At 57.7% G+C, this 22,348-nt stretch overlaps 2 protein-coding genes across 6 annotated transcripts; both read left to right on the forward strand.

Annotated features, from left to right (window-relative positions):
• Positions 1–3,548: 3,548 nt before the first annotated feature.
• On the forward strand, positions 3,549–15,211 carry CENPS (centromere protein S). Of its 5 annotated transcripts, none has more exons than XM_062190421.1 (6): positions 3,549–3,665; positions 6,641–6,772; positions 7,108–7,212; positions 7,826–7,859; positions 12,332–12,398; positions 14,611–14,700. In XM_062190421.1, the coding sequence occupies exons 1-5, from the start codon at positions 3,618–3,620 to the stop codon at positions 12,367–12,369; spliced, it is 357 nt and encodes a 118-aa protein (XP_062046405.1). In that variant the 5' UTR covers positions 3,549–3,617; the 3' UTR covers positions 12,370–12,398; positions 14,611–14,700. The 5 variants fall into 5 exon arrangements, with proteins under 5 accessions (XP_062046405.1, XP_062046406.1, XP_062046407.1 ...); XM_062190418.1 differs by having other exon boundaries at positions 3,557–3,665; positions 7,108–7,231; positions 14,611–15,211; XM_062190422.1 differs by lacking the exon at positions 12,332–12,398 and having other exon boundaries at positions 14,611–14,736.
• A 4,919-nt stretch (positions 15,212–20,130) lies between these two features.
• Positions 20,131–21,354, forward strand: CORT (cortistatin). The gene is made up of 3 exons (XM_062193851.1): positions 20,131–20,456; positions 20,559–20,604; positions 21,109–21,354. The coding sequence occupies exons 1-3, from the start codon at positions 20,131–20,133 to the stop codon at positions 21,307–21,309; spliced, it is 573 nt and encodes a 190-aa protein (XP_062049835.1). The 3' UTR covers positions 21,310–21,354.
• The last annotated feature ends 994 nt before the right edge of the window (positions 21,355–22,348 follow it).

Below are 22,348 nucleotides of genomic sequence, written 5' to 3' on the forward strand. Positions count from 1 at the left end.
TGGCATCCCATATGGGCACCAATTCAAGTCCTGGCTGCTCCATTTCTGATCCAGCTCTCTGCTATAGCTTGGGAAAGCAGAAGAGGGCCTAAGTGCTTGGGCCCCTGCATTCACCCCACCTGGGAGACCCAGAAGAAGCTCTGGCTTCTGGCTTCAGATCAGCCCAGCTCCGGCCATTGCGGCCATTTGGAGAGTGAACCAGAGGATGGAAGACCTCTCTGTCTCTCCTTCTCCCCATCTGTAACTCTACCACTCAAATAATATTTTAAAAAATGTAGCAGAGTGTGTCAGGTACTGTTCTGGGAGTTGTATATGTTAGCTCATTAATATAGCCTCCCAAGCCGGCACCGCGGCTCAATAGGCTAATCCTCCACCTGTGGCGCCAGCACCCCAGGTTCTAGTCCCGGTCGGGGCACCGGATTCTGTCCTGGTTGCCCCTCTTCCAGGCCAGCTCTCTGCTATGGCCCGGGAAGGCAGTGGAGGATGGCCCAAGTGCTTGGGCCCTGCACCTGCATGGGAGACCAGGAGAAGCAACTGGCTCCTGCCTTCGGATCAGCGCGGTGCGCTGGCCACAGTGCGCTGGCCGCAACGGCCATTGGAGGGTGAACCAACGGCAAAGGAAGGCCTTTCTCTCTGTCTCTCTCTCTCATTGTCCACTCTGCCTGTCAAAAAAAAAAATAAAATAAAATACAGCCTCCCAGAAATCATTTACACGGATGAAGCCCATGGCAAGTGGCTTACCCAAGGTCACTCAGCTGCTGAACAGTGATCTGGGGCTGGAGTCCACGTAAGGATCCTGAGGCCATCGTGTCACACACATGTTCCCAGCATGTGTGACGCCTTCACCCATTCTCCCATGTATCTGCTGTACACCTGCTACACGCGATGCTCATGTGCCATTGGTCCGGTGGTGAGAGAAGTGACCTCACACTTAACATGTATGAGACTGACCTTTGAATTGACATTTCACAGTGCAACTTTAAGGAGAAAGCAATGTGTGCTGTTGACCAAAATATCCATAATACCCCCATTCCATGCAACTGAAAAGGATTCAGGGATTCTGCAGAAGTCCTTGTTTGTGGTGAAGGCAGAGGGGTGAGCGCGTGGCCTCAAAGCCAGTTGCCCAGAACCACATCGGGGCCCTACCTCTTGCCAGGGGCTTCCCCTCCGCAGTTCTCTCTACTTGGAGGCCGTGCTTCCTCAGAAACATGAGGCCGACAGTGTCGACCTTTTAGGGCAGAAAATGAGCGCCTGGGAACCGCTGCAGGTGCAGTGTGCCTGGGAACCTTGTTTCCTGGCGTGGGGCAATGCTGCCACCTAGTGGCCATCTTACAGCTCTGCCTCTGCACTGAGTCCAGGTAGTTGCAGCCAAGAACATTCATTTCTTTCTTTTTCTTTTTCTTTCTTTCTTTCTTTCTTTCTTTCTTTCTTTCTTTCTTTCTTTCTTTCTTTCTTTCTTTCTTTCTTCCTTTCTTCCTTCCTTCCTTCCTTCCTTCCTCCTCCCTCCTTCCTTCTTTCCTTTTTTAATATTTATTTTATTTATTTGAAAGACAGTTACAGAGAGAGTTGGGAGGAAGGAGGAGGGGAGAGAGAGAGAGAGATGGAGATGGAGGGAGAGTGAGAGGGCTTCCATCCGCTGGTTCACTTCTCAAATGGCCACAATGGCCAGAGCTGAGCTGATCCGAAGCCAGGAGCCAGGAGCTTCTTCCAGGTCTTCCCCGCAGGTGCAGGGCCCAAGGACTTGGGCCATCTTCTACTGCTTTCCCAGGCCTTGGCAGAGAGCTGGATTGGAAGAGGAGCAGCCAGGATATGAACTGGCACCCTTGTGGAATGCTGGCACTACAGAGGCTTAGCCTACTACACCAAAGCACCAGTCCCAATTTTTTTTTTTTTTGACAGAGTTAGAGAAATAGAGAGAAAGGTCTTCCTTCCATTGGTTCACCCCCCAAGTGGCTGTTATGGCCAGCACACTGCACTGATCCGAAGGCAGGAGCCAGGTGCTTCCTCCTGGTCTCCCATGGGTTGCAAGGCCCAAGCACCTGGGCCATCCTCCACTGCACTCCCAGGCCACAGCAGAGAGTTGGACTGGAAGAGGAGCAACCGGGACAGAATCCGGTGCCCCAACCGGGACTAGAACCCGGGGTGCCGGCACTGCAGGTGGAGGATGAGCCTAGTGAGCCGCAGCGCTGGCCTTTTTTTTTTTTTTTTTTTGAAAGATTTATTCTATTTATTTGAAAGGCAAAGTGACAGGAGGAGAAAGAAAGCAGTCCTCCATCCACTGGTTCACACCCCAAATGGCAGCAACAGCCGGGGCAAGGCCAGGCCAAAAGCAAGAGCCAGGAGTTCCATCCAGGTCTCCCTCGTGGGTGCAGGGGCCCGAGCACTTGGGCCATCTTCTACTGCTTTCCCAGGTGCATTAGCAGAGCTGGTTGGGAAGCAGAGCGGCCAAGCCCCAAACTGGCGCTCTGACATGGGACGCCGGCGTCACAGGCAGCAGCTTAGCCCTCTGCACCCCAGTGCTGGCCCCTGGGGGACAATTCTTTATCCCTGGGTAGCAACAGCTGTGAAAAGAGACCAGAGGTGGGCGTGTGGTGCCGCGGTTAAGACGCCCGCATCAGGTCCTGGCTCTGCTCCCAATGCCAGGTTCCTGCTAATTCAGCCTGGCAAAGAGCAGGTGGAGGCTCAAGTGCTGGAGTCCCTGACCCCCGGGTGGGAGACCTGGACTGAATCCCAGGCAGAGCTAGGACTGGAACCCAGGCACTGACCCGAGATGCAGCTGTCCCAAGCCGTGACTCAGCCACCGGGCCGAACGCCCTCCCGCCACCCCGACCTTATTTTACAAAAGTTATGCGTGCTTGTAAAAAAGGCAGAATGGCCAGCGCCACGGCTCGATAGGCTAATCCTCCGCCTTGCGGCGCCGGCACACCGGGTTCTAGTCCCGGTCGGGGCGCCGATCCTGTCCCGGTTGCCCCTCTTCCCGTCCAGCTCTCTGCTGTGGCCAGGGAGTGCAGTGGAGGATGGCCCAAGTCCTTGGGCCCTGCACCCCATGGGAGACCAGGAGAAGCACCTGGCTCCTGCCATCGGATCAGCGCGGTGCACCGGCCGCAGTGGCCATTGGAGGGTGAACCAACGGCAAAGGAAGACTTTTCTCTGTCTCTCTCACTGTCCATTCTGCCTGTCAAAAAAAAAAAAAAAAGGCAGAACACAGACGCGCGAAGTGGGGGCTCTGTCTTCCCCGAGCCGCAGGAAAGGCGGCCACACGGTCCAGTCGCTGACGTCACTGCACCTGCCAGCCCTTCGCTCTCTCTTCCTCCCCATAAACGCATACTAAACCAGCACCGTGGTCCGTTCTGCACGCTCTGTCGGTACAACCGCGGGGGTAAACCGTGAACCCCCACCCGCACGTTTCTGGTTGCGAAGCGACCACTTCCGAGGAGCCGGAGAAGGCCCTGCCCGGAGCCGCCGCCAGGGGGCGCGCGAGACGCAGGGAGGAGGAGCTTCGCGCTTTGTCCCCTCCTGCGCTCCGTCGGCCGGCGCCGGGCGGGAAAATCCGAGCGCGCCGCGCGCACCGCCGCCCGTGTCTGCCCACGCGCGCCTGCGTGGGGCGGCCGGCAGGGATGGCGGAGGAGGAGGCCGAGGAGCAGCAGCGGTTCTCTTACCAGCAGGTACGGGGTCCCCGCGGGGCCTGGGTTTGGGGGGCGCGCGGGGGGCGTCGTGGCCGCTGCGAGGGCGGCGCGGGGCGCGGGAGGAGCCGGGCCGCTGGGGCGGGGCGGGGGGCTCCCCGCACACTCAGACCCCGGGCGCAAGTGCGGTTTTCTGTGCGGGGCTGGCGGGGCGGGGGGGGCCCAGCCGGGTGTCGGGAGGCCTGGCGGGGCCAGCGCGGGGCAGTGGGGGGGGGTCCCAGCCGTGTGTCGGGGGAGGTCCCAGCCGTGTGTCGGGAGGCCTGGCGGGGAGGGGGGGTCCGCGCCGTGTGTCGGGGGAGTCCCCGCCGTGTGTCGGGAGGCCTGGCGGGGCACTGTGGGGGGGTTCCCAGAGGCCTGGCGGGGAGGGTCCCAGCCGTGTGTGGGGGGTCCCAGCCGTGTGTCAGGAGGCCTGGCGGGGGGGGGTCCCCGCCGTGTGTCTGTGGGGGGTCCCCGCCGTGTGTGGGGGCTCCCCGCCGTGTGTCTGTGGGGGGTCCCCGCCGTGTGTCGGGAGGCCTGGCGGGGCGGGGGGGGGGGTCCCAGCCGTGTGTCGGGAGGCCTGGCGGGGCACTGTGGGGGGGGGGGAGTCCCAGCCGTGTGTCGGGGGAGTCCCAGCCGTGTGTCTGGGGGGGGGTCCCCGCCGTGTACCGGGAGGCCTGGCGGGGCAGTGGGGGGGGGGAGTCCCAGCCGTGTGTCGGGGGAGGTCCCAGCCGTGTGTCGGGGGGTGGTCCTAGCCGTGTGTCGGGGGGGTGGTCCCAGCCATGTGTCGGGGGGTGGTCCCAGCCGTGTGTCAGGAGGCCTGGCGGGGGGGGGGTCCCCGCCGTGTGTCTGTGGGGGGTCCCCGCCGTGTGTGGGGGCTCCCCGCCGTGTGTCTGTGGGGGGTCCCCGCCGTGTGTCGGGAGGCCTGGCGGGGCGGGGGGGGGGTCCCAGCCGTGTGTCGGGAGGCCTGGCGGGGCACTGTGGGGGGGGGGAGTCCCAGCCGTGTGTCGGGGGGTGGTCCTAGCCGTGTGTCGGGGGGGTGGTCCCAGCCATGTGTCGGGGGGTGGTCCCAGCCGTGTGTCAGGAGGCCTGGCGGGGCACTGTGGGGGGGTTCCCAGAGGCCTGGCGGGGCGGGGGGGGGGTCCCAGCCGTGTGTCGGGAGGCCTGGCGGCGCACTCCCCAGGTGGCCGGGGCCCTCGGGGCCTGGGTCGTCCTGAGCAGCGGCCGGTGGGGGCACAGGCCGGGGAGCAGCGAGCCAGCTCCCGCCTGGGCGCCGCACCTGCTGCTCCCGGCCATTTATTTGAAAGTCAGAGGATGAGACGGATCCGCTGAGCCGGCCGGGGCCTGGGCGAGAGCTGAGCGGGAGGCCGGGCTCCCGGGCCCCTGCGGACGTCGGCTGCGGGGTCTGCACTGTCCCGCGCGGGCAGCTCGCCGCGGATGAAGCGTCCTGGCGGGACGCGCACTGGGTGTTTGCCCCGACGGCGCGTCCTTAGCCCTGGCCCCGTGTCCGCCCTCTGCGAAGCCGGAGGAGGCTGGGAGGTGGGCCCCTCCCCCAGGCAGCGGGGCTGCCCTTCCGTGTTTGTGCGCTGGGCAGGGCGGAGCCTGGCTGTCGTGGACAACGACGTTCGGAGAGGAGAGAGGATTCCACCGTTGTCGGCCACCTGGCCACCTGCGCGGCAACAAAGCTGCCCGTCTTAGCCTGGAGGCCTCAGAGGCTGGGAGCTGGCCTCTGAGCGCAGGGGTGTCCGCACCACCGGGAAGGTGCTCCTCCCAGCCGGGAGGGGCAGAGGCACCGGACGCAGCGTGAGCGTGGAGGAGTCTGTCGCTCTCCGGGTCAAGGGTTTCGGGTCCCTCTGACCGAAGCCTCGGGTGCCGGGCAGGTCTTGTGATGTTTGGAACCGAGGAAGGCAGGCGCCTTGCTCCCCTGCCTGGCCTCCACGCAGGGTCCTGGTTCCTGTTTTCAGTCCCTCCTCGAACCCCCGGTGGCCGACTGTGGTGTCCTGGGTCCTGCTGGGTCCAGCTGTCACCGTGTCCAGTTTGGCTTTGTCTCCACAGCCAGCACACGTGAGGAGCTCCACCCCGGGCTGTTGACGCTTGTTTTTCTTTGTTGCGGTTGCATTTTTATTTGGGAGCGCTCCTGTCTGCTGGGTCGCTCTCCCAAATGCCTGCACTGAGCCCAAGCTGGGACCGGAAGCTCTTCCCGGCCTCCCGCATGGCTGGCAAGGACCCCCGCCGCCTGAGCCAAGGCCACTGCTTCCCAGGGCGCAGCAGCATGAGGCCGGCGTCACCGTCACGTCCAGGCACTCTGATCCGGAACGTGGACGTCGGAATTGGCATCGTGACTGCCAGGCCGCAAGTGCCCACCCCTTGCTGTTTTGTTTGGATGAGGTTTTGTGTTTTTGTTTCTGTTTTTGACAGGCAGAGTGGACAGTGAGAGAGACAGAGAGAAAGGTCTTCCTTTGCCGTTGGTTCACCCTCCAATGGCCGCCACGGCCGGGGCACTGCGCTGATCCGAAGGCAGGAGCCAGGTGCTTCTCCTGGTCTCCCATGCGGGTGCAGGGCCCAAGGACTTGGGCCATCCTCCACTGCCTTCCCGGGCCACAGCAGAGAGATGGCCTGGAAGAGGGACAACCGGGACAGAATCCGGTGCCCCAACCGGGACTAGAACCCGGTGTGCCGGTGCCACAGCGGAGGATTAGCCCATTGAGCCGCGGCGCCAGCCTTGGATGAGTTTATCAGAGGCAGAGTGAGCGCCCATCGCTCGGTTTGTCCTGCTCCTCTCTGTCTCGAGGGAGGCTCCTCCTACTTTGTGCTCACTGCGGGCTTCGAGGGGCAGGGAGAGTCTGCTGCGCTGGGGGGCTTGCAGACCTCCCAGGAGAGTGCGAGGAGCCGCAGGCGCCCCGTGCCTTCCCAGGGACCTGCACAGCAGCCTGGGATCTGGGGCTTAACCCTGAGGGCGGAATGCCTGCTCGATTTCGCAGGAGGAGCCTTGCAGGGAGCGTGGAATAGCGTGGTCTGGCCTCGTCTTTCCGGGCCCTGGCTCGAGGCTCGGAAGTGGTGTTTCTGTGCGTCCCGCACCAGAGACCTCGTCCATCGATCCTGCACTCGGAGCGGTGCTCAGCCCGGGGAAGGTGCTGTGGGAGCGAGGCTGAGCGGCTTCTCCCCTTGGCCTTGTTGTTGAAGACATATTTATTTGAAAGGCAGAGTTACAGAGGGAGAGGGAGAGAGAGGTCTTCCATCCGCTGGGTCATCCCCAGGTGGCCACAACGGCCAGGGCTGGGCCAGGCCGGAGCCAGGAGCTTCTCCTGGTCTCGCACGTGGCTGCGGGGTCCCAAGCACTTGGGCCATCTTCCGCTGCTTCCCAGGCCATTGCTGGGGAGCTGGGTGGGAAGTGGAGAGCTGCTGTCGCGGTGGCAGCCTCACCGCGGGTGTCTGCTCTCTTCCCCAGAGGCTGAGGGCGGCCGTTCACTACACCGTCGCTGGCCTCTGCCAGGAGGTGGCTTCCGACAAGGAGATGCCCTTCAGCAAGCAGAGCATCGCGGCCATCTCGGAGGTGACTTTCCGGCAGTGTGGTACGTCCGTGGTCTGCCCGGCGGGGTGACGGTGCCCGGGAGCGTGTGTGGGTCGGGGCGTGCGTGGCGAGGAGCCGAGGTGCGTCTGAGCAGCGCCATAGGATGTGCTGAAGGAAACATTTCTTTCTTGGCTGTAAGAGTTGGATGCTTTACTGGAAGAACTGGTGCTTTTTGTTTACACGAACACGGGCACTAACACACACACCCTGTCGTGTTCTGACCGCCCGATAGCTGGGACGTTGGACGGCACGTCCTTTCTCCAGGGTGCTTAACGTTTTATGTCACCCACAGCTCGGCAGGTGAACCTGCGGCCTTGGCATTTGCGTGACTGCGAGGAAGTTACTGTCCCCCTAAGCCCTACCTGGTGGCAGATGGTTTCTAGAAACCACAGGTGTGGTCACTGTTAATGGAGGGCTCGTGAGACCGGGAGGGCCGGGAGCCCGCGGCGAACAAGAGAGCTGAGTGCTGTTGCCCGCGTCGAGTCACCTGTAGGGTGGTTTGCCATGTTAGTGCAGAAATTGGGATTTTACTTTTCCTCCTCCTGGGGTAATACTAGGGTAAGGGTGGCTAAAGTATGTCTCTGTTCTTTTTCAGAAAATTTTGCCAAAGACCTTGAGATGTTTGCAAGGTGGGTGTCGCCATTTTTATCCATGTGGGGCTGCAGGGTGGGTGTTCTGGGGCGCCGTAGCTGTTGCTCGTGTTTCACGGGAGCGGAGCCTCACCAGGCCGGGACTCTGCAGGGGTGTGGCCTCTGTGGTGACTATGCCCACTCTGCAGGGGTGTGGCCTCTGTGGTGACTATGCCCACTCTGCAGGGGTGTGGCCTCTGTGGCAGCCACACCGACTCACATCTGTGTTGTGCTTCCTAAAGAGCTGGGGTCTCCAGTTCCCGGTTGGGAAGGTGGGAGTGAGGCCGCCAGCACTCGGGACGGGTGTGCGGTGGCTGGGGGGTGGTTTGATGGCGTGGGCTCTGAGGACGCGGGGTCAGCAGTGCTGCCCCTCCGGAGCGGCCCCTCGAGTTCCGCCCGGTGATTGCCGGCAGGTGTGCAGAGAGTGAGGGGCACTGGCTTGCTCTGGCCGCGTTTGTTAGGAGCGAGCGCGCTCCGTGGAAAGTGGGCGCCTTGCTTTCCGCTGGGGAAGCTTTGGCCTCGGCAGGTGATTTATGCCTGGCTGCTCAATTAGTGCCTCAGGTAATTGAGAACAATTGCCAGGAGTTGGAGCCGCGTGAGAGACTGAGGCCTGTGAGGGCTGGCGCTTTCTGCTGTGCCGGCTTCCCCCAGACCCCTGCCTTCACCTTGCTCCTGTTCGCTCTTTGTTTCTTGGATGAATATTTTGAAAGAATTAAAGCAGTGGGCTCTCCGGGGGCAAGCTCTAAATCTTTCCTATTCCCATATATATTAGTCCCTAAAAACCGCTTAGTATCTGCAGCTTGACCAGAGGGGCTCAGAAGTATTATGGGATGCTGTGAGCTCTCATTCGCTCTTAATCCAGGCAGTCGCCCCCGCGTGTGCCCCACCCCCAGGAAATCATTTATCACTTGCCATTTCTGTGTTAGCTGTGGGAAAAGACTGAAAAATTTAAACTGTTGTAAAAATTCTGGAAACAAAAATGAAATTGGAAACTGCATAATAACACATTGTGCTTTCAAATAGTTCATATTTTTAAAAATTTACATTTATTTTATTTGAGACAGAGGCCTTCCATCAGGGTTCACTCTCCAAAGGCCTCCGTCAGCCAGGGCTGGGCCAGGTTGAATCCAGGAGCTGGAATTGATCTGATCTCCCCGGGGGGCAGCAGGGATTCCAGCAGTGGACCCATCATCTGCCCACGTGTGTTAGGAGCTAGATCAGAAGGCAGGGGCAGGATTTGTCTGTCTGTGTGTTGTTGTTTTTTATTTATTTGAAAGGCAGAGTTACAGACAGAGTCTTCCATCCAGTGGTTCACTCCCCAGATGGCTACAATGGCTGGAGCTGGTCTGATCTGAACCAGGAGTCAGGAGCTTCATCTGGGTCTCCCATGTGGGTGCAGGGGTCCAAGCACTTGGGCCATCTTCCACTGCTTTTCCAGGCCACAGCAGAGAGCCGGATCAGAAGTGGAGCAGCCGGAACTCGAACCAGTACCCATGTGGGATGCTGGCGCCACAGGCAGTGGCTTAGCCTGCTGTGCCACAGCACTGGCCCCCAGAGGCTGGATTTGATCCTGGGCTCTCCAGTAGGGTATATGGGGTCCCAAGCAGTGCCTTAATTGCCCCTTAGGGACTTATTATAAACGATCCCTTGTTTTCTTATCTTTAAGATTTATTTGTTTGAAGGGCACAGTGTCAGAGATCGAGAGAGAGAGATCAGTTGTTCATCTCTCTCTCTCTCTTTTTTTTTTTTTTTTTTGACAGAGTGGATAGTGAGAGAGAGAGAGAGAAAGGTCTTCCTTTGTCGTTGGTTCACCCTCCAATGACCGCTGTGGCCGGTGCATCTCGCTGATCCGAAGGCAGGAGCCAGGTGCTTCTCCTGGTCTCCCATGCGGGTGCAGGGCCCAAGGACTTGGGCCATCCTCCACTGCCTTCCCGGGCCACAGCAGAGAGCTGGCCTGGAAGAGGGGCAACCGGGGTGGAATCCTGCACCCCGACCGGGACTAGAACCCAGTGTGCCGGCGCCGCAAGGTGGAGGATTAGCCTGTTAAGCCATGGCGCCGACCAGATCAATTCATCTTTCATCAGCTTCCCTCCTCAAAAGGCACAGCAGCCGTCGAGGCCAGGCAGAAGCCGGGAGCCAGGAGCTCCATCCTGCTTTCCTACACGGGTGGCAGGGGCCCGACTACTTGGGCCAGTGGGGCCACGTCTCCTACAGTGCCCTGCACTCCTCAGACTTGTCCTGAGAAGCTGAGCAGCTGCAGACCCCCGATCTGGGTGGCCAGAGGCAGGCTGTGCACCCCTTTAACTTGACACAGTCCACAAGTGCACATGGTCGTGGAAGGCTCCTCCTCTGTCTGAGACTCACATTCGTTTTCATGATGTTCCGGGTCGCTTTTATACAAGGAAATAGAAAAGGTTATTGTTTGTGGGGGTGTGGTGCAGTGAGTTAAGCTGCCACTTAGGGCACCGGCTCCCTTATTTGATGACTGGGATCAAGTCCTACCTCCACTTTTTTTTAAAATAAATAAATAAAGATTTATTAAAATCTTTATTTATTTATTTATTTGAAAGAGTTCGAGCGAGCGTGAGCACACGCACATCCATCCACTGATTCACTCCTCAGATGGCCACAACAGCCCAAGGCTGGGCTGGGCTGAAGCCAGGAGCTTCTTCCAGGTCTCCTATGTGGCTGGCCGGGGCCCAAGCTTGGGCCCTGTTCTACCGCTTTCCCAGGTACATTAGCACAGAGCTGGATCTGAAATGGAGCACCCAGGACTTGAACCGGAGCCCATATAGTAGGCTGGCGTAGGAAGTGGCAGCTCTCCCTGCTACGCCTCAGTGCCAGCCCCCTGGTAATCAGATCCTGCCGCCCATGTAAGAGACCTGGGCTGTGTTCCAGCTCCAGGCTTCGGCCCCAGTCCAGCCCGAGCTGTTGCAGGCATTTGGGAATTTGGGGAGTGAACCAGTGGATGGGAGTGCTTGCTCTGTCTTTACCTCAAATCAAACAAAACCCCCATGTTGAGAGATCATACACCAAGCGGAGTGGAGGACAGGGTGAGTGTTGTTTCCCAAGACGAGCTGTGTACACAGCTCACTCTACTCGTTCCTTTTGCTATAAGAAGAGTATAAATGAATGAGTTTCATGGGAGGTGTATCCAGGCTTTCTCCATGAAGCACTTTCCCCCAGGCTGAGCAGCTGGGTTTGTAACTGAGAAGGGGCAACAAGGTTCCCAGGGCACAGGAGTTTATACCCAGGACCTCTGTGGATCTGGTACTTTGTAGCTGCTGTCTTGTTACCTTTTCTTTACAAACAGACAAAAAGATTGATTTATTCAAAAGGCAGAGTGACAGGAAGAAACAGAAATCCATCTTGCAACTGCTGGTTCACTTTCCAAATGTGCACAGTAGCCAGGTTTGCCAGACTGAAGCCGGGAGCCAGGCGCTCCATCCTGGTCTCCACGTGGGTGCAGGGGCCCAGGCACTTGGACCATGCTCTGCTGCTTTCCCAGGTGCATTAGCAGGAGGGTGGATCAGCCAGGACTTGAACCCGCACTCCGGTGTGGAATGCTGGCGTCACAAGTGGTGACTTAACGCTCTGCACCATAGCGCTGGCCTCCCTGCCCCTGTCACCGTCCTCTCCCCCCGTTTGAGTTGTGAGAAAGAAACAGGCTGCAGTCTATTTTCCTTTTTTTTTTTTTTTTTTTAAAGATGTATTTATTTAAAAGGCAGAGTTACGGAGAGGCAGAGAGAGAGAAGTCTTCCATCCTCTGATTCACTCCCCAGATGGCCGCAATGGCCGGAGTTGGGCTGATGGAAGCCAGGAGCTTCTTCCGGGTCTCCCACACCCGTGCAGGGGCCCGAGAATTTGGGCCATCTCCTGCTGCTTTCCCAGGCCACAGCAGAGAGCTGGATCGGAAGTGGAGCGGCCAGGACTTGAACTGCGCCATATGGGATGCCGGCACCACAGGTGGAGGCTTTACCCGCTACACCACAGCGCCGGCCCAGGCTGCAGTTTAAAGGAGCCTGGGATGAGGGGAGGGAACCTGCACATTAGGAGGCGTCTGCTTCTTCCTGTAGGCCCTCGCCGGAGGACTTCTGGACCTCAATGTGAGCAGAGTCGTGCTTTGGGGACGTTCTCTTATCTTCCCCACACGAACTCGCACCCTGACCTTGCTTTTTTGTGCTGTTTGCTGGGATCCCGGTGACCCAGACATCACCTTGGAAGGGCCCCGCTGTGTGCTCTGTCACCCGCGGCGTGGAGAGATGGGCTTCTGTGGTCTCGCTCTCTATTTAATTGGTTTCTTGGCTGGTAACTTCTCTCATTCTGGAGTTACTTTGCTTAATGACCGTAATCTAAAAAGAGGGGCTACTTAGAGACCCTCGTTAGCTGGAAGTCTGACCGTGAACTTGTAGTTTCATCGGAACTTTCAGTAACAGCAAACATTTTGGTGACTTGCTCTGCCCTTCCCACAGACATGCGAGAAGGAGCACAATTAACACTGAAGACGTGAAGCTCTTAGCCAGGAGGAGTAATTCACTGGTGAGAGATGGATTTCTTCCCTCACTCCCCTTTGCCATCAGAATACATTATTCCCAATTAATCACTTGCAGCCACGAAGTTATTCCCCAGGGCACCTTGCATTAAGAAGTAGAGATGGCTGAACCGTTTCAGACCTGCCTGTAATTTATGGTCTCTCTTTCATGATGATGGATCTTGCTAAGCCAATTTGAAATTTTCTAATCAGCACTCTCTGGATTTCATAATTCGCCTTTTTTGTAATGTCTCAAAACTTTGGTCCCATGTTTCATGCACAACATGATGTCAGAGACCGGTCACAGACTCGAGTCGGTGGGGATCGTTTCATTATGGGGCCCACAGCTGTCCCCGGGGACAGATCCGTGTGTCTGGACGTGCAGAGCAGAACAGTTTGGACCACACCTTCCTTCTCTGGGAAGACATTGGCACCCTGATGCCGTGATCATCCCCGTGGCGTATCTGGGGCCCTGGGCAGCGTGTGCCCGCCTCTGACGCTGGGTGGCCCTGGGCAGCGTGTGCCCGCCTCTGACGCTGGGGGGCCCTGGGCGCGGGTGCCCGCCTCTGACGGTGGGTGGCCCTGGGCGCGTGTGCCCGCCTCTGACGCTGGGTGGCCCTTGCTCAGTATGCGCGTCTCTGGTCCGGGGACGCAGGAGGAGCTCTGCAAAAGTTGTTGAGTTTGCCTGGCACTGCATTTTGTGGCTGAGTACTCACTGCCGCGCGCTGCAGGTGCTACAGATGGAGCTTGTGAGCCCTGTAGACTCGGCAGCCGAGGGTAGAGACAAAGTTAACAGCTAAGCTTTCTGGGTGCTAGGTGGACCTGACCACCGCCTCCACCTCTCCCCTTCCTCCTCCTCCCTCCCACTTTTATTATTATTATTTGAATGGCAGAGAGAGATCTGCCATGTTCTGGTTCATTTCCCAAATGCCCACGATAGCCCGGGCTGCGCCACGCTGAAGTCAGGAGCTGGTAACTCGATCCAGGTCTCCCGGGTGGGCAATAGTACTTGAGCTGTTCCTTGCTCTGTCCCGGGGTGCACGTTAACAGGGAGCTGGGACTCAGACCCAGGCACTGAGAGGGGACGTGGGTGTCCCACGTGGCATTTTACCTGCTGTGCCAGCGCCTGCCCCCGAACGTCACCGCTCGCCCTGGATCCAGTGCTGTGTGCCTCCTGCTGTCTCACCCTCCTCTCCCGAGACTTCAGCTGAGCTCAAGGACACTGTGGTTCCTAAGGAAGACAGCTAAGGCACCTGGGATTTTGTCAGTGGGAGGCCTTGCTCGGATCGTGCACACTTGGTCCACGCTGCTGAAGGAGTGGTTGATGGGAAATCACCCACTCTCTGTGTAGCCGCGTACTTCAGAATAGTGCTTCTATTTTGGACTCCTAAAAAGTTGTGTTTTTTGTTTGGTTTGTTTTTTTCGAAATTATTACCAAAGAGGGCAGCTCAATTTGTGCAATGGACATCTGTCCCCTATGAGGGCTGGGGCCTTGTCTTAACTTGTCTTGTAGTTTTGGTGCCTGCTACATAGTAGTCAGTATTTTTTTATTGAGTAAATTTAGGGGGATATTGGTTCCTTTTTAAAAAAAAAAAAAAAGGATTTATTTATTTGAAAGAGTTACATACAGAGAAGAGAGGCAGAGAGAGAGAGAGGTCTTCCATCCGCTGGTTCACTCCCCAGATGGCCACAGTGGCCAGACCTGGCACTGATCTGGAGCCAGGAGCTTCCTCCAAGTCTCCCACGTGGGTGCAGGGACTCAAGGACTTGGGCTGTCTCGTACTGTTTTCCCAGGCCACAGCAGAGAGCTGGATCAGAAGTGGAGCAGCCGGAACTCGAACCGGCGCCCATACGGGATGCTGGCACGGCAGGTGGGGGCTTTACCGATTACGCCACAGCACCGGTCTCAGTTACATTTGTTTTTGTAGAGTATATCTGTGATTGGCAGGCCTTCCACAAGCTTCACATTTTAAATTCTTTGGGTTACTCAAGGAACTCGGACCTCTACGTAGTAGCAGTGAGTTGATTTTTGTAGCTGATTCCTTTTTCCAGAAAAAAAAAAAAAAAATTTTGAAACTGCATTGAATTCTAGGAAATACAAACCAGGCTTTTGCACACAGGTTCTTTGGATGGGAGGGAGTGTTTGGGGGTTGTAGTTATTCTCAATTTTCTTTATCTGTTTTGGTGTTTTTTTTTTGTCGTTTTGTTTTGTTTTGGTAGCTGAAATACATCACAGAGAAAAGTGAAGAGATTGCCCAATTTAACACGGAGCAAAAGGCAAAGAAGAAAAAGAAGTTAGAGGAGGGAAACAAAACGCTGGAAGCGGCCGAGGTGGTGGAGAGTGAGAGCTAGAGCCGAGCTCGGCGAGGGCCGGGCAGAGCCGCCAGGGGTGCAAGGACACACAGCCGGGCGCTTCCTGCCGGGCCGAGTTCCCGTGTGCGGAAGCTGGTTTGCAGGAGGGCTGGAGGCCCCGGGCGAGCCCTCCAGGTCTTCCTCCATAGAAAAGGCCGCGTGTGCCGGAAACCGCTTCTGTTAGCCGCTGGACAGTCGGCTTTCTCGAGGGAAGATCGGTGACTCCTTGGTTCTCTGACACAGTTTTCTGGGCTGGATGATGGCCTGAAGATGGGTGAGCGGTGTGTGGTGTCTCTCGTCAGCAGTGTTTCTAAGCTTAGCCTGTGATCACTGGGAGGAAGCTGCATGTCCGGCACTGCTCCCTTGGACTAGTTAAAGGTAATGTTCTCCAGAAACACAGTTTATATGGCTTTTCTCTGGTTATTTTGTAATTAAACTTCTTTCAGGCAACGTCTGGCTTTGGATTACTGCCCCAGATCCTCGACCGTGCTGTCTTCTGTTGTTTGTGAAATGAGGTTCCCAAGGGGCCCCCCTTCTGTCTTCTCACATCTTTGGGGTTTCTTGGAAGCCCAGGGCTGGTCTTTGCCTTTGGGGGCAGTGAGGGCGAAGAGGAGGGGCTGGTGTTGCAGAGCCAGGCCCTGCTCTGAGTGCCCGTCTCCATCGGCCACCTCGTGCACGCTGCAGTTTTACCGGGCGTCTTCCTGGTGAGCCCTGAGCCTTGATGAGGTTCACCAGCTGCCAGGATCACCGGGCTGGATTGATGAGCAGGGACAGAAGTCACACCCAGGGGCGCTCACTGCACAGTGGGCAAGAGAGGGAAGGGCATGTGTTCTGGGTGGATGTGTACCATCTGCCCAGTCTGCTCAGCAGGACACGCCATGGGATCCCGGCTGTGGCACCTGCGTGGGAACCGTGGGTCACAAAGTCCCGTCCTCCCGGTGCCCCCAGCAAGGCCCCTCGTGTTGGCAGTGATGTCTTCCAGCCCCGCGTCAGGAGGAGCTCAGGGCATTGAGCCCCGGGCTCCCAGGGGCTGGCAGATCCAGACGGGCACCCGGTCCGGCAGCTCTGGTAGCTGCGTGGCTTTCTGAACTGTGTGTTCACTGCAGAAGCAGGGCTAGAAGTGCTTGGCATTGGGACACCTCCTGCCGTTACGTTTCTTGTCTCCGTGAGCCTGAGTGCACCACGGTGTCATCTCATTACAATGTCATGGGGCATCTCCCAGGTGCAATGAGTTTAAGATTCACTGATTTATTTGAAAGGTAGAATGAGGGGCCAGGAGAAGGGTTCTTCTGCCCTCTGGTTCACTCCCTAAGTGGCCACAACAGCCAGGGCTAGGCCAGGCCGGAGCCAGGAGCCACGTGTGTAGCAGGGCCCAAGTGTTGGGGCCATCTTTGTGCTGTCTTCCCCAGGCACAGTAGCAGGCAGACTGGATTGGAAGTGGAAGAGCCAGGACTTGAACCTGCTGTGCCACAGTGGCTGCCCTGGTATGGGTATTTTGATGGGATTTTATTTTTCCTAGCTAGTAAGAAATCTGACTTGTGTTGTTACTCATGTAATATCTTGGTTTGACATTTATTTGTTACCTACTTATTTATTTTATTTTTGGGGCCGGCACTGTGGCTCACTTGGCTAATCCTCTGCCTGCGGTGCCGACATCCCCATATGGGCACTGGGTTCTAGTCCCAGTTGGGGCGCTGGATTCTGTCCCGGTTGCCCCTCTTCCAATCCAGCTCTCTGCTGTGGCCCGGGAGTGCAGTGGAGGATGGCCCAAGTGCTTGGGCGCCTGTACCCGTATGGGAGACCAGGAGGAAGCACCTGGCTCCTGGCTTTGGGTCGGTGTAGCTCCGGCCGTAGCGGCCATTTGGGGAGTGAACCAATCGAAGGAAGACCTTTCTCGCTGTCTCTCTCTCTCTCTCACTGACTATAACTACCTGTCAAAAAAAAAATTATTTTTAAGAGTTTTTATTTATTTATTTGAGGCAGAGTTACAGAGAGGGAGAGACAGAGACAGAGGGCTTCCACATACTGGTTCACTCCCCAAATGATTGTGATGGCCAGAGCTGGGACGATCTGAAGTCAGGAGCATCTTCCATGTCTCCCACGTGAGTGCAGGGGCCCGAGCACTTGGGCCATCTCCCACTGCTTTCCCAGGCCATAAAAAGAGCCAGATCAGAAGCTGAGCAGTGGGACATAAACTGGGATCCATATGGGACGCCAGCGCCACAGGCAAAGGCTCAGCCTACTAGGCCACAGCACCAGCCCCCTCATATTTTAAAAAGCTTATTTTCTTGGGGTGAACGTTGTGGCATAGCAGGTTAAGCTACTGCCTGCAACACCAGCATCCCATATGGGCACTGGTTCTAGCCTTGGCTGCTCCTCTTCTGATTCAGCTCTCTGCTATGGCCTGGGAAAGCCTCGGAAAATGGCCCAAGTCCTTGGGTCCCTGCCACCCACATGGGAGAGCTGGAAGAAGCTCCTGGCTCCTGGCTTCAGCCAGGCCCCACCCTGGCCGTGCGGCCACCTGGGGAGTGAACCAGCAGGCGGAAGACTCATTCATTCTTCTCTCCCTTCTCTCTCTTTCAAATAAATAAATCTTTTTCTAAAAAGTTTATTTTCTTGCCTTGTTTGAAAGGCAGAGCTACAGAGATCTTCCACTGGTTTGCTCCTCAGATACCCACAATAGCCAGAGCTGGGCCAGGCTGAAGCCAGGCTGTCACGCCTGGGGGAAGCCAGGGAGAAGCCAGGGAGAACCCCGTATGGGTCTCCTGTGAGGGTGGCTGGGAGCCAAGTACTGAGCCATCATCTGCTGTCTCCCAGGGTGCACCTCAGCAGGAAGCAGCGTTGGAAGTGGAGGATTTGATCCTGGGCCTCTGGCGTGGGAAGTGGGCATCCCTAGTGGTTTAAAACCTGTGTCACCGTGCCTCCCCAGGACTTGAGCCTAGAGCCTCCCACCTTGAATTGAAGCTCTGCCCAAGCTGCAGCCAGAGCCCTCCTTGGCACATTCCTACCCCCTGGAAGTTCACTTGCCTCTCGTGTAGTGAGGGTGGCCTAGCACTTGTAGGCTGTGGCAGCTGTCGGGGTGTGGGTGGCGTGGGTGCTTTGTGGTGTGCAAGTTCTGTGTACTGGCTGGATACCAGGTGTTTACCGAGCCCATCCAGTCAGACCTGCGCATCGCACCAAGGGTCTTCTGGCTGAGCTCCCCTGACGTTCTCAACGGCAAGAATACCCCACATGTCAGTGTCAGGGCTGGCGCTGTGGCGCAGCGGGTGAACGCCCTGGCCTGAAGCGCCGGCATCTCATGTGGGCGCCGGTTCTAGTCCCGGCTGCTCCACTTCCAGCTCTCTGCTATGACCTGGGATAGCAGTAGAAGATGGCCCATGTCTTTGGGTCCCTGCACCCGCGTGCGAGACCTGGAGGAAGCTCCTGGTTCCTGGCTTCGGATCGGCGCAGCTCTGGCCATTGCAGCCACCTGGGGAGTGAACCAGCGGATGGAAGACCTCTCTCTGTGTCTCTGCCTCTCTGTGTAACTCTGCCTTTCAAATAATAATAATAAAAAAAAATCAATTATTCATTTTGGTATAGAAATAAAGGACCGAGGCACGTGCAGTGTAGACGTCGGATCTTCAGGCTGCGCTTTTACCTTGAGTTTTTTTGTTTTTTTTTTGACAGGCAGAGTAGACAGAGAGACAGAGAGAAAGGTCATCCTTTTGCCGTTGGTTCCCCCTCCAATGGCCGGCGCAGCCAGCGCGCTGCGGCCGGCGCACCACACTGATCCGAAGCCAGGAGCCAGGTGCTTCTCCTGGTCTCCCATGGGGTGCAGGGCCCAAGCACTTGGGCCATCCTCCACTGCACTCCCGGGCCACAGCAGAGAGTTGGCCTGGAAGAGGGGCAACCAGGACAGAATCCAGCACCCCGACCGGGACTAGAACCCGGTGTGCCGGCGCCGCAGGCGGAGGATTAGCCTAGTGAGCCACGGTGCCGGCCTTACCTTGAGTCTTAAAATAAGCAAAGGCCGAGGGGACTGATGGGTCTCCCTTGGGAAGGGGGGTGGGTGATTCAGACCCTCCTGGCTCTCTCGCTTCAGGGAAGGGCTCAGCGTTTGTCTTGGTGAATCTGAAACCAGGCCCTGTGGGGAGGCCAGGGGGTGGGTCAGGACTCCACATTCTCACCAAATGGAGGTGGCACTGTGTGTGGGAGGAGAGGGTCCTGGGAGCTGGCCAAGGAAGGCTCAGGGGGAGATACTTTCTCAAATGGTGACAGGTGGAAGGTGTCCTACCTTAAATACTCCCTATAGCCTGATCACTATATGTGAAACATCTGCTTTAAAAAGTTCTTTATTTGAAAGGCAGAGTTAAACACAGAGAGAGAGAGGTGTCTTCCATCCACTGACTCACTCCTTGAATGACCACAATGGCCAGGGCTGGGCCAGACCCAAGCTAGGAGCCAGGAGCTTCTTCCTGGTCTCCCACGTCGGTGCAGGGGCCCAGGCACTTGGACCGTCATCCACTGGCTTCCCAGGTCATTGGCAGGAAGCTGGATCGGAAGTGGAGCAGCAGGGACTTGAACCTGCGCCCATAGGGGATGCCGGCATTGCAAAGGAGCAGCCTTACCCACTGGCCACAAAGCTGGCCCCATACGTGGATTTCTGTCTCATCCAAGAAGCAGCGACGTGCAGCGCTATGACCCACGAGAGGCTGCTCGGTGGCAGTGTGGAAGGCACGAGAGCCAGTGTCACCTGGGAGCCCGTTAGCAGTGCGGGCTCTCACTGCCCCCCCATCCCCCGCCCGCATCTGAATCTGCACTTAGGTGGTTCGGGTACACTTTACAGCTTGAGAAGCCTTGGCCCAGGGCTGGGCTGGGCCGGGCCGGGCTGGACACCATCGCGTGGCGTCCCGGCGCACCGTTGGGTGAAGGCATGGGTGCCGTCGCGGTGCCTGGGCCCTCACTGCCGCCTCGTTTCTTGTGCGCACAGCAGATTCTGTCACACTTGGTATGGGCACCGTCTTTACCATTTGCAGCTCCTTGTCCAAGACTAATTTTGTGTTACGTTAAATCACTTGCTTTGTGCTCACGGCTTCCTGCTTACGCACGGCACAATTAGGAGATGGGAAGCGTCTTCAGATACACGCACGTGCTTTCCAAAATGGGAGCAGATTCACTCCCGGCGCAGGCACAGGCCTGAGGTTGCCAATTAAGGGGCTAAATCCAATCCCAGGGCATTCGTGCGCCCTGATTGCTCTGGCTTGTGCGTCATGATACCAGCGTGAGGAAACAGGATACAGGTGGGAGACGCGTAGACAAAAAACAGCTGGCGCCCGAACTTAAAACACCCCCAGTCTGCAAAGAGACCCAAATCCAGGAGACGTTGGTGCCAGCGCTGTGAGAAGCATGGGCAGCCGCAGAGCCGGAGCGCGGTGCCCGCCAGCCCTCGGAGTGCTGCTGCTCCCCGGCCTGCCGCTGCTGCTGCTGCTGCTACTACTGCTCTCGGGGGCTGCGGCCACGGCCACCCTCGCCCTGGAGGGCGGCACCGGCCAGGACAGCGGGGTGAGTACAGCCGCCCGCTCCCCTGCGCGACCCCCAGCATCTGCGTGGCTGTGTATGTGGGGGAGGGGGGTTGCAGGACACCAGACTGGACTTGTGTTCTGGGCTGCCCCGTGGTACTGGGATGTCCCCTTCAGACAACTGATTGACACTCGGCTTACTGGGGACCACCAGTGACATCAGAAAACCTCTGTGACACACGGGGCACCGGGCAGCCTGAAGTGGCCTCCTCGGCCGCGGTGGCGCGTGGTCAGCCTTAGCTTGCACTCACACAGCACGCGTGCTCTCACGCTGACATTAATCATCGCCACGGTGTCCATTGTGAGGACCCACGACTGCGCATGCTGATTTATTTCTCTCTTGTCCATTTTGAAGAAGTTCCAAGAAAGACTACATAAAGTCGACCATTAAAAATGGATTTTTCTCCGAAATTGCCGGATGAGTTTGAGATGGGCCATCTGTCAGCAGGCTGCTCTGAGCAGTGTCCCCACCCCGGGTGTCTTGGAGCTGCCACTCTCGTGCACAGGGAGTGACAGGTGTCCGACCCTCCTGCCCCAGGCCCAGCGTGGAGCAGACTTTGTCTGTGCTTGCCTGCTTGCCTTGGGCACGGGGAGTGACAGGTGTCCCAACCCTCCTGCCCCAGGCCCTGGTCGGAGCAGGCTATGGCTGCACTTGCCTCGGGCTTGCCGGCTTTGCCCTTCCTCTAAGGGGTTCCCTCAGCCTTCCCAGCCAGGGGCAGGGAGCGCCTCTCCATGTTGAAGGGCCGGCCTGCGAGTCCGGGGGCCATTTTCCTGACCTCTCTCTCCTTTGTCGTCTGTCTGAAAGCCTGCGCAGGAAGGGGCGGCGGTGGAGCAGAGTGGGCTCCTGACCTTCCTGGCTCGGTGGCACGCGTGGACCGCCCAGGCCCGGGGCCCGTCCAGCCGAGGGGACACGGGGGCCATGTCCAGGCGGCAGCAGGGGCCGCCCCCTCCGCCGGCCCCGCCCTGCCGGAATTTCTTCTGGAAGACCTTCTCCTCCTGCAAGTAGCTCTCGCTCGGCCCGCGGGGACCCTGGAAACCAAATAAAATATGATCAGCAGAGCGGCCATGAGCGTTGTTCCTTCCCCGCTGCCCCGGGGCCTTGGCACACCGGGGCTGACGCAGCTTGAGCAGTTTGGGATCCAAAAGAAAGGCTTCTGGTAGTGAGCAGGGCGCGCTCAGTGGCCCCCCCCCCCCCCCCGTCTTCCTGTGGTTTACAATAGCCAAAGGCCACCACCCCCCCTTTTTTAAGATGTATTTGAAAGGCGGAGTTACAGTGACAAGGACAGACAGCGCGAGCTCTTCCATCTACTCGTTCACTTTCCAAATGGCCAGAAAGGCTGGGGCTGGGCCAGGCCAAAGCTGGAGCCTCTTCGTGGTCTCCCATGTGAGTGCAGGGGCCCAGGGACGTGGGCCATCCTCTGCTGCTTTCCCAGGCCACAGCAGAGAGCTGGAGAGGACGTGGAGCAGCTGGGACTGGACCCTGTGCCCGTATAGAATGCTGGCCACAATGCCGGCCCCAAGGCCACCTGTCTAATAAGAGGTCAGAATAACATTTCAGTTTGTTTTGATACAGATTCTCTGAAAACTACTTCCCTCGCATTCAAAGCAGCTTTTCAACTTGTGTTCAATGAGCAGAATATTCATGTTGTAGCCAAAATTAACCTTAAAAATATTTGAGAGCGATTCGGACGGAGAGACAGAGTCCCATCCACTGGTCCACTTCCCAGGTGCTTGGTGAGCAGGGCTGGGCTGGCCCAAAGCTGGCAGCCAGGAGCTCAACCCAGGTCTCCCCCAGGGACCCAACTGCTGCAGCCACCACGTGCTGCCTCCCAGGGTGTGCAGTGACAGGAAGCTGGGCCCAGGAGCCAGAGCTGGGAATCGAACCCACACACTCTCGTATGGGGTGCTGGCATCTCAGCCACTACCTCAAACGCCCACCCTTCTAATTAATTTTTTTTTTTTTACTTTTTTTTTTTTTTTTTTGACAGGCAGAGTGGACAGAGAGAGAGAAGGAGAGAAAGGTCTTCCTTTTGCCGTTGGTTCAC

This window comes from Lepus europaeus, chromosome 5 (genome assembly GCF_033115175.1).
Source record: "Lepus europaeus isolate LE1 chromosome 5, mLepTim1.pri, whole genome shotgun sequence".
Taxonomy (NCBI): Eukaryota; Metazoa; Chordata; class Mammalia; order Lagomorpha; family Leporidae; genus Lepus; species Lepus europaeus.

Excerpts from the sequence above, each read along its gene's own strand:
- CORT (XM_062193851.1), top strand. The coding sequence starts at position 20,131 with ATGGGCAGCCGCAGAGCCGGAGCGCGGTGCCCGCCAGCCCTCGGAGTG. Across the intron at positions 20,457-20,558 it reads CGGCTTACTGGGGACCACCA|CACGCGTGCTCTCACGCTGA; the intron begins GTGACATCAGAA and ends GCACTCACACAG. Across the intron at positions 20,605-21,108 it reads TCATCGCCACGGTGTCCATT|CCTGCGCAGGAAGGGGCGGC; the intron begins GTGAGGACCCAC and ends TCTGTCTGAAAG.
- CENPS (XM_062190418.1), top strand. The coding sequence starts at position 3,618 with ATGGCGGAGGAGGAGGCCGAGGAGCAGCAGCGGTTCTCTTACCAGCAG. Across the intron at positions 6,773-7,107 it reads TCGATCCTGCACTCGGAGCG|AGGCTGAGGGCGGCCGTTCA; the intron begins GTGCTCAGCCCG and ends TCTCTTCCCCAG. Across the intron at positions 12,399-14,610 it reads CCAGGAGGAGTAATTCACTG|CTGAAATACATCACAGAGAA; the intron begins GTGAGAGATGGA and ends TTGTTTTGGTAG.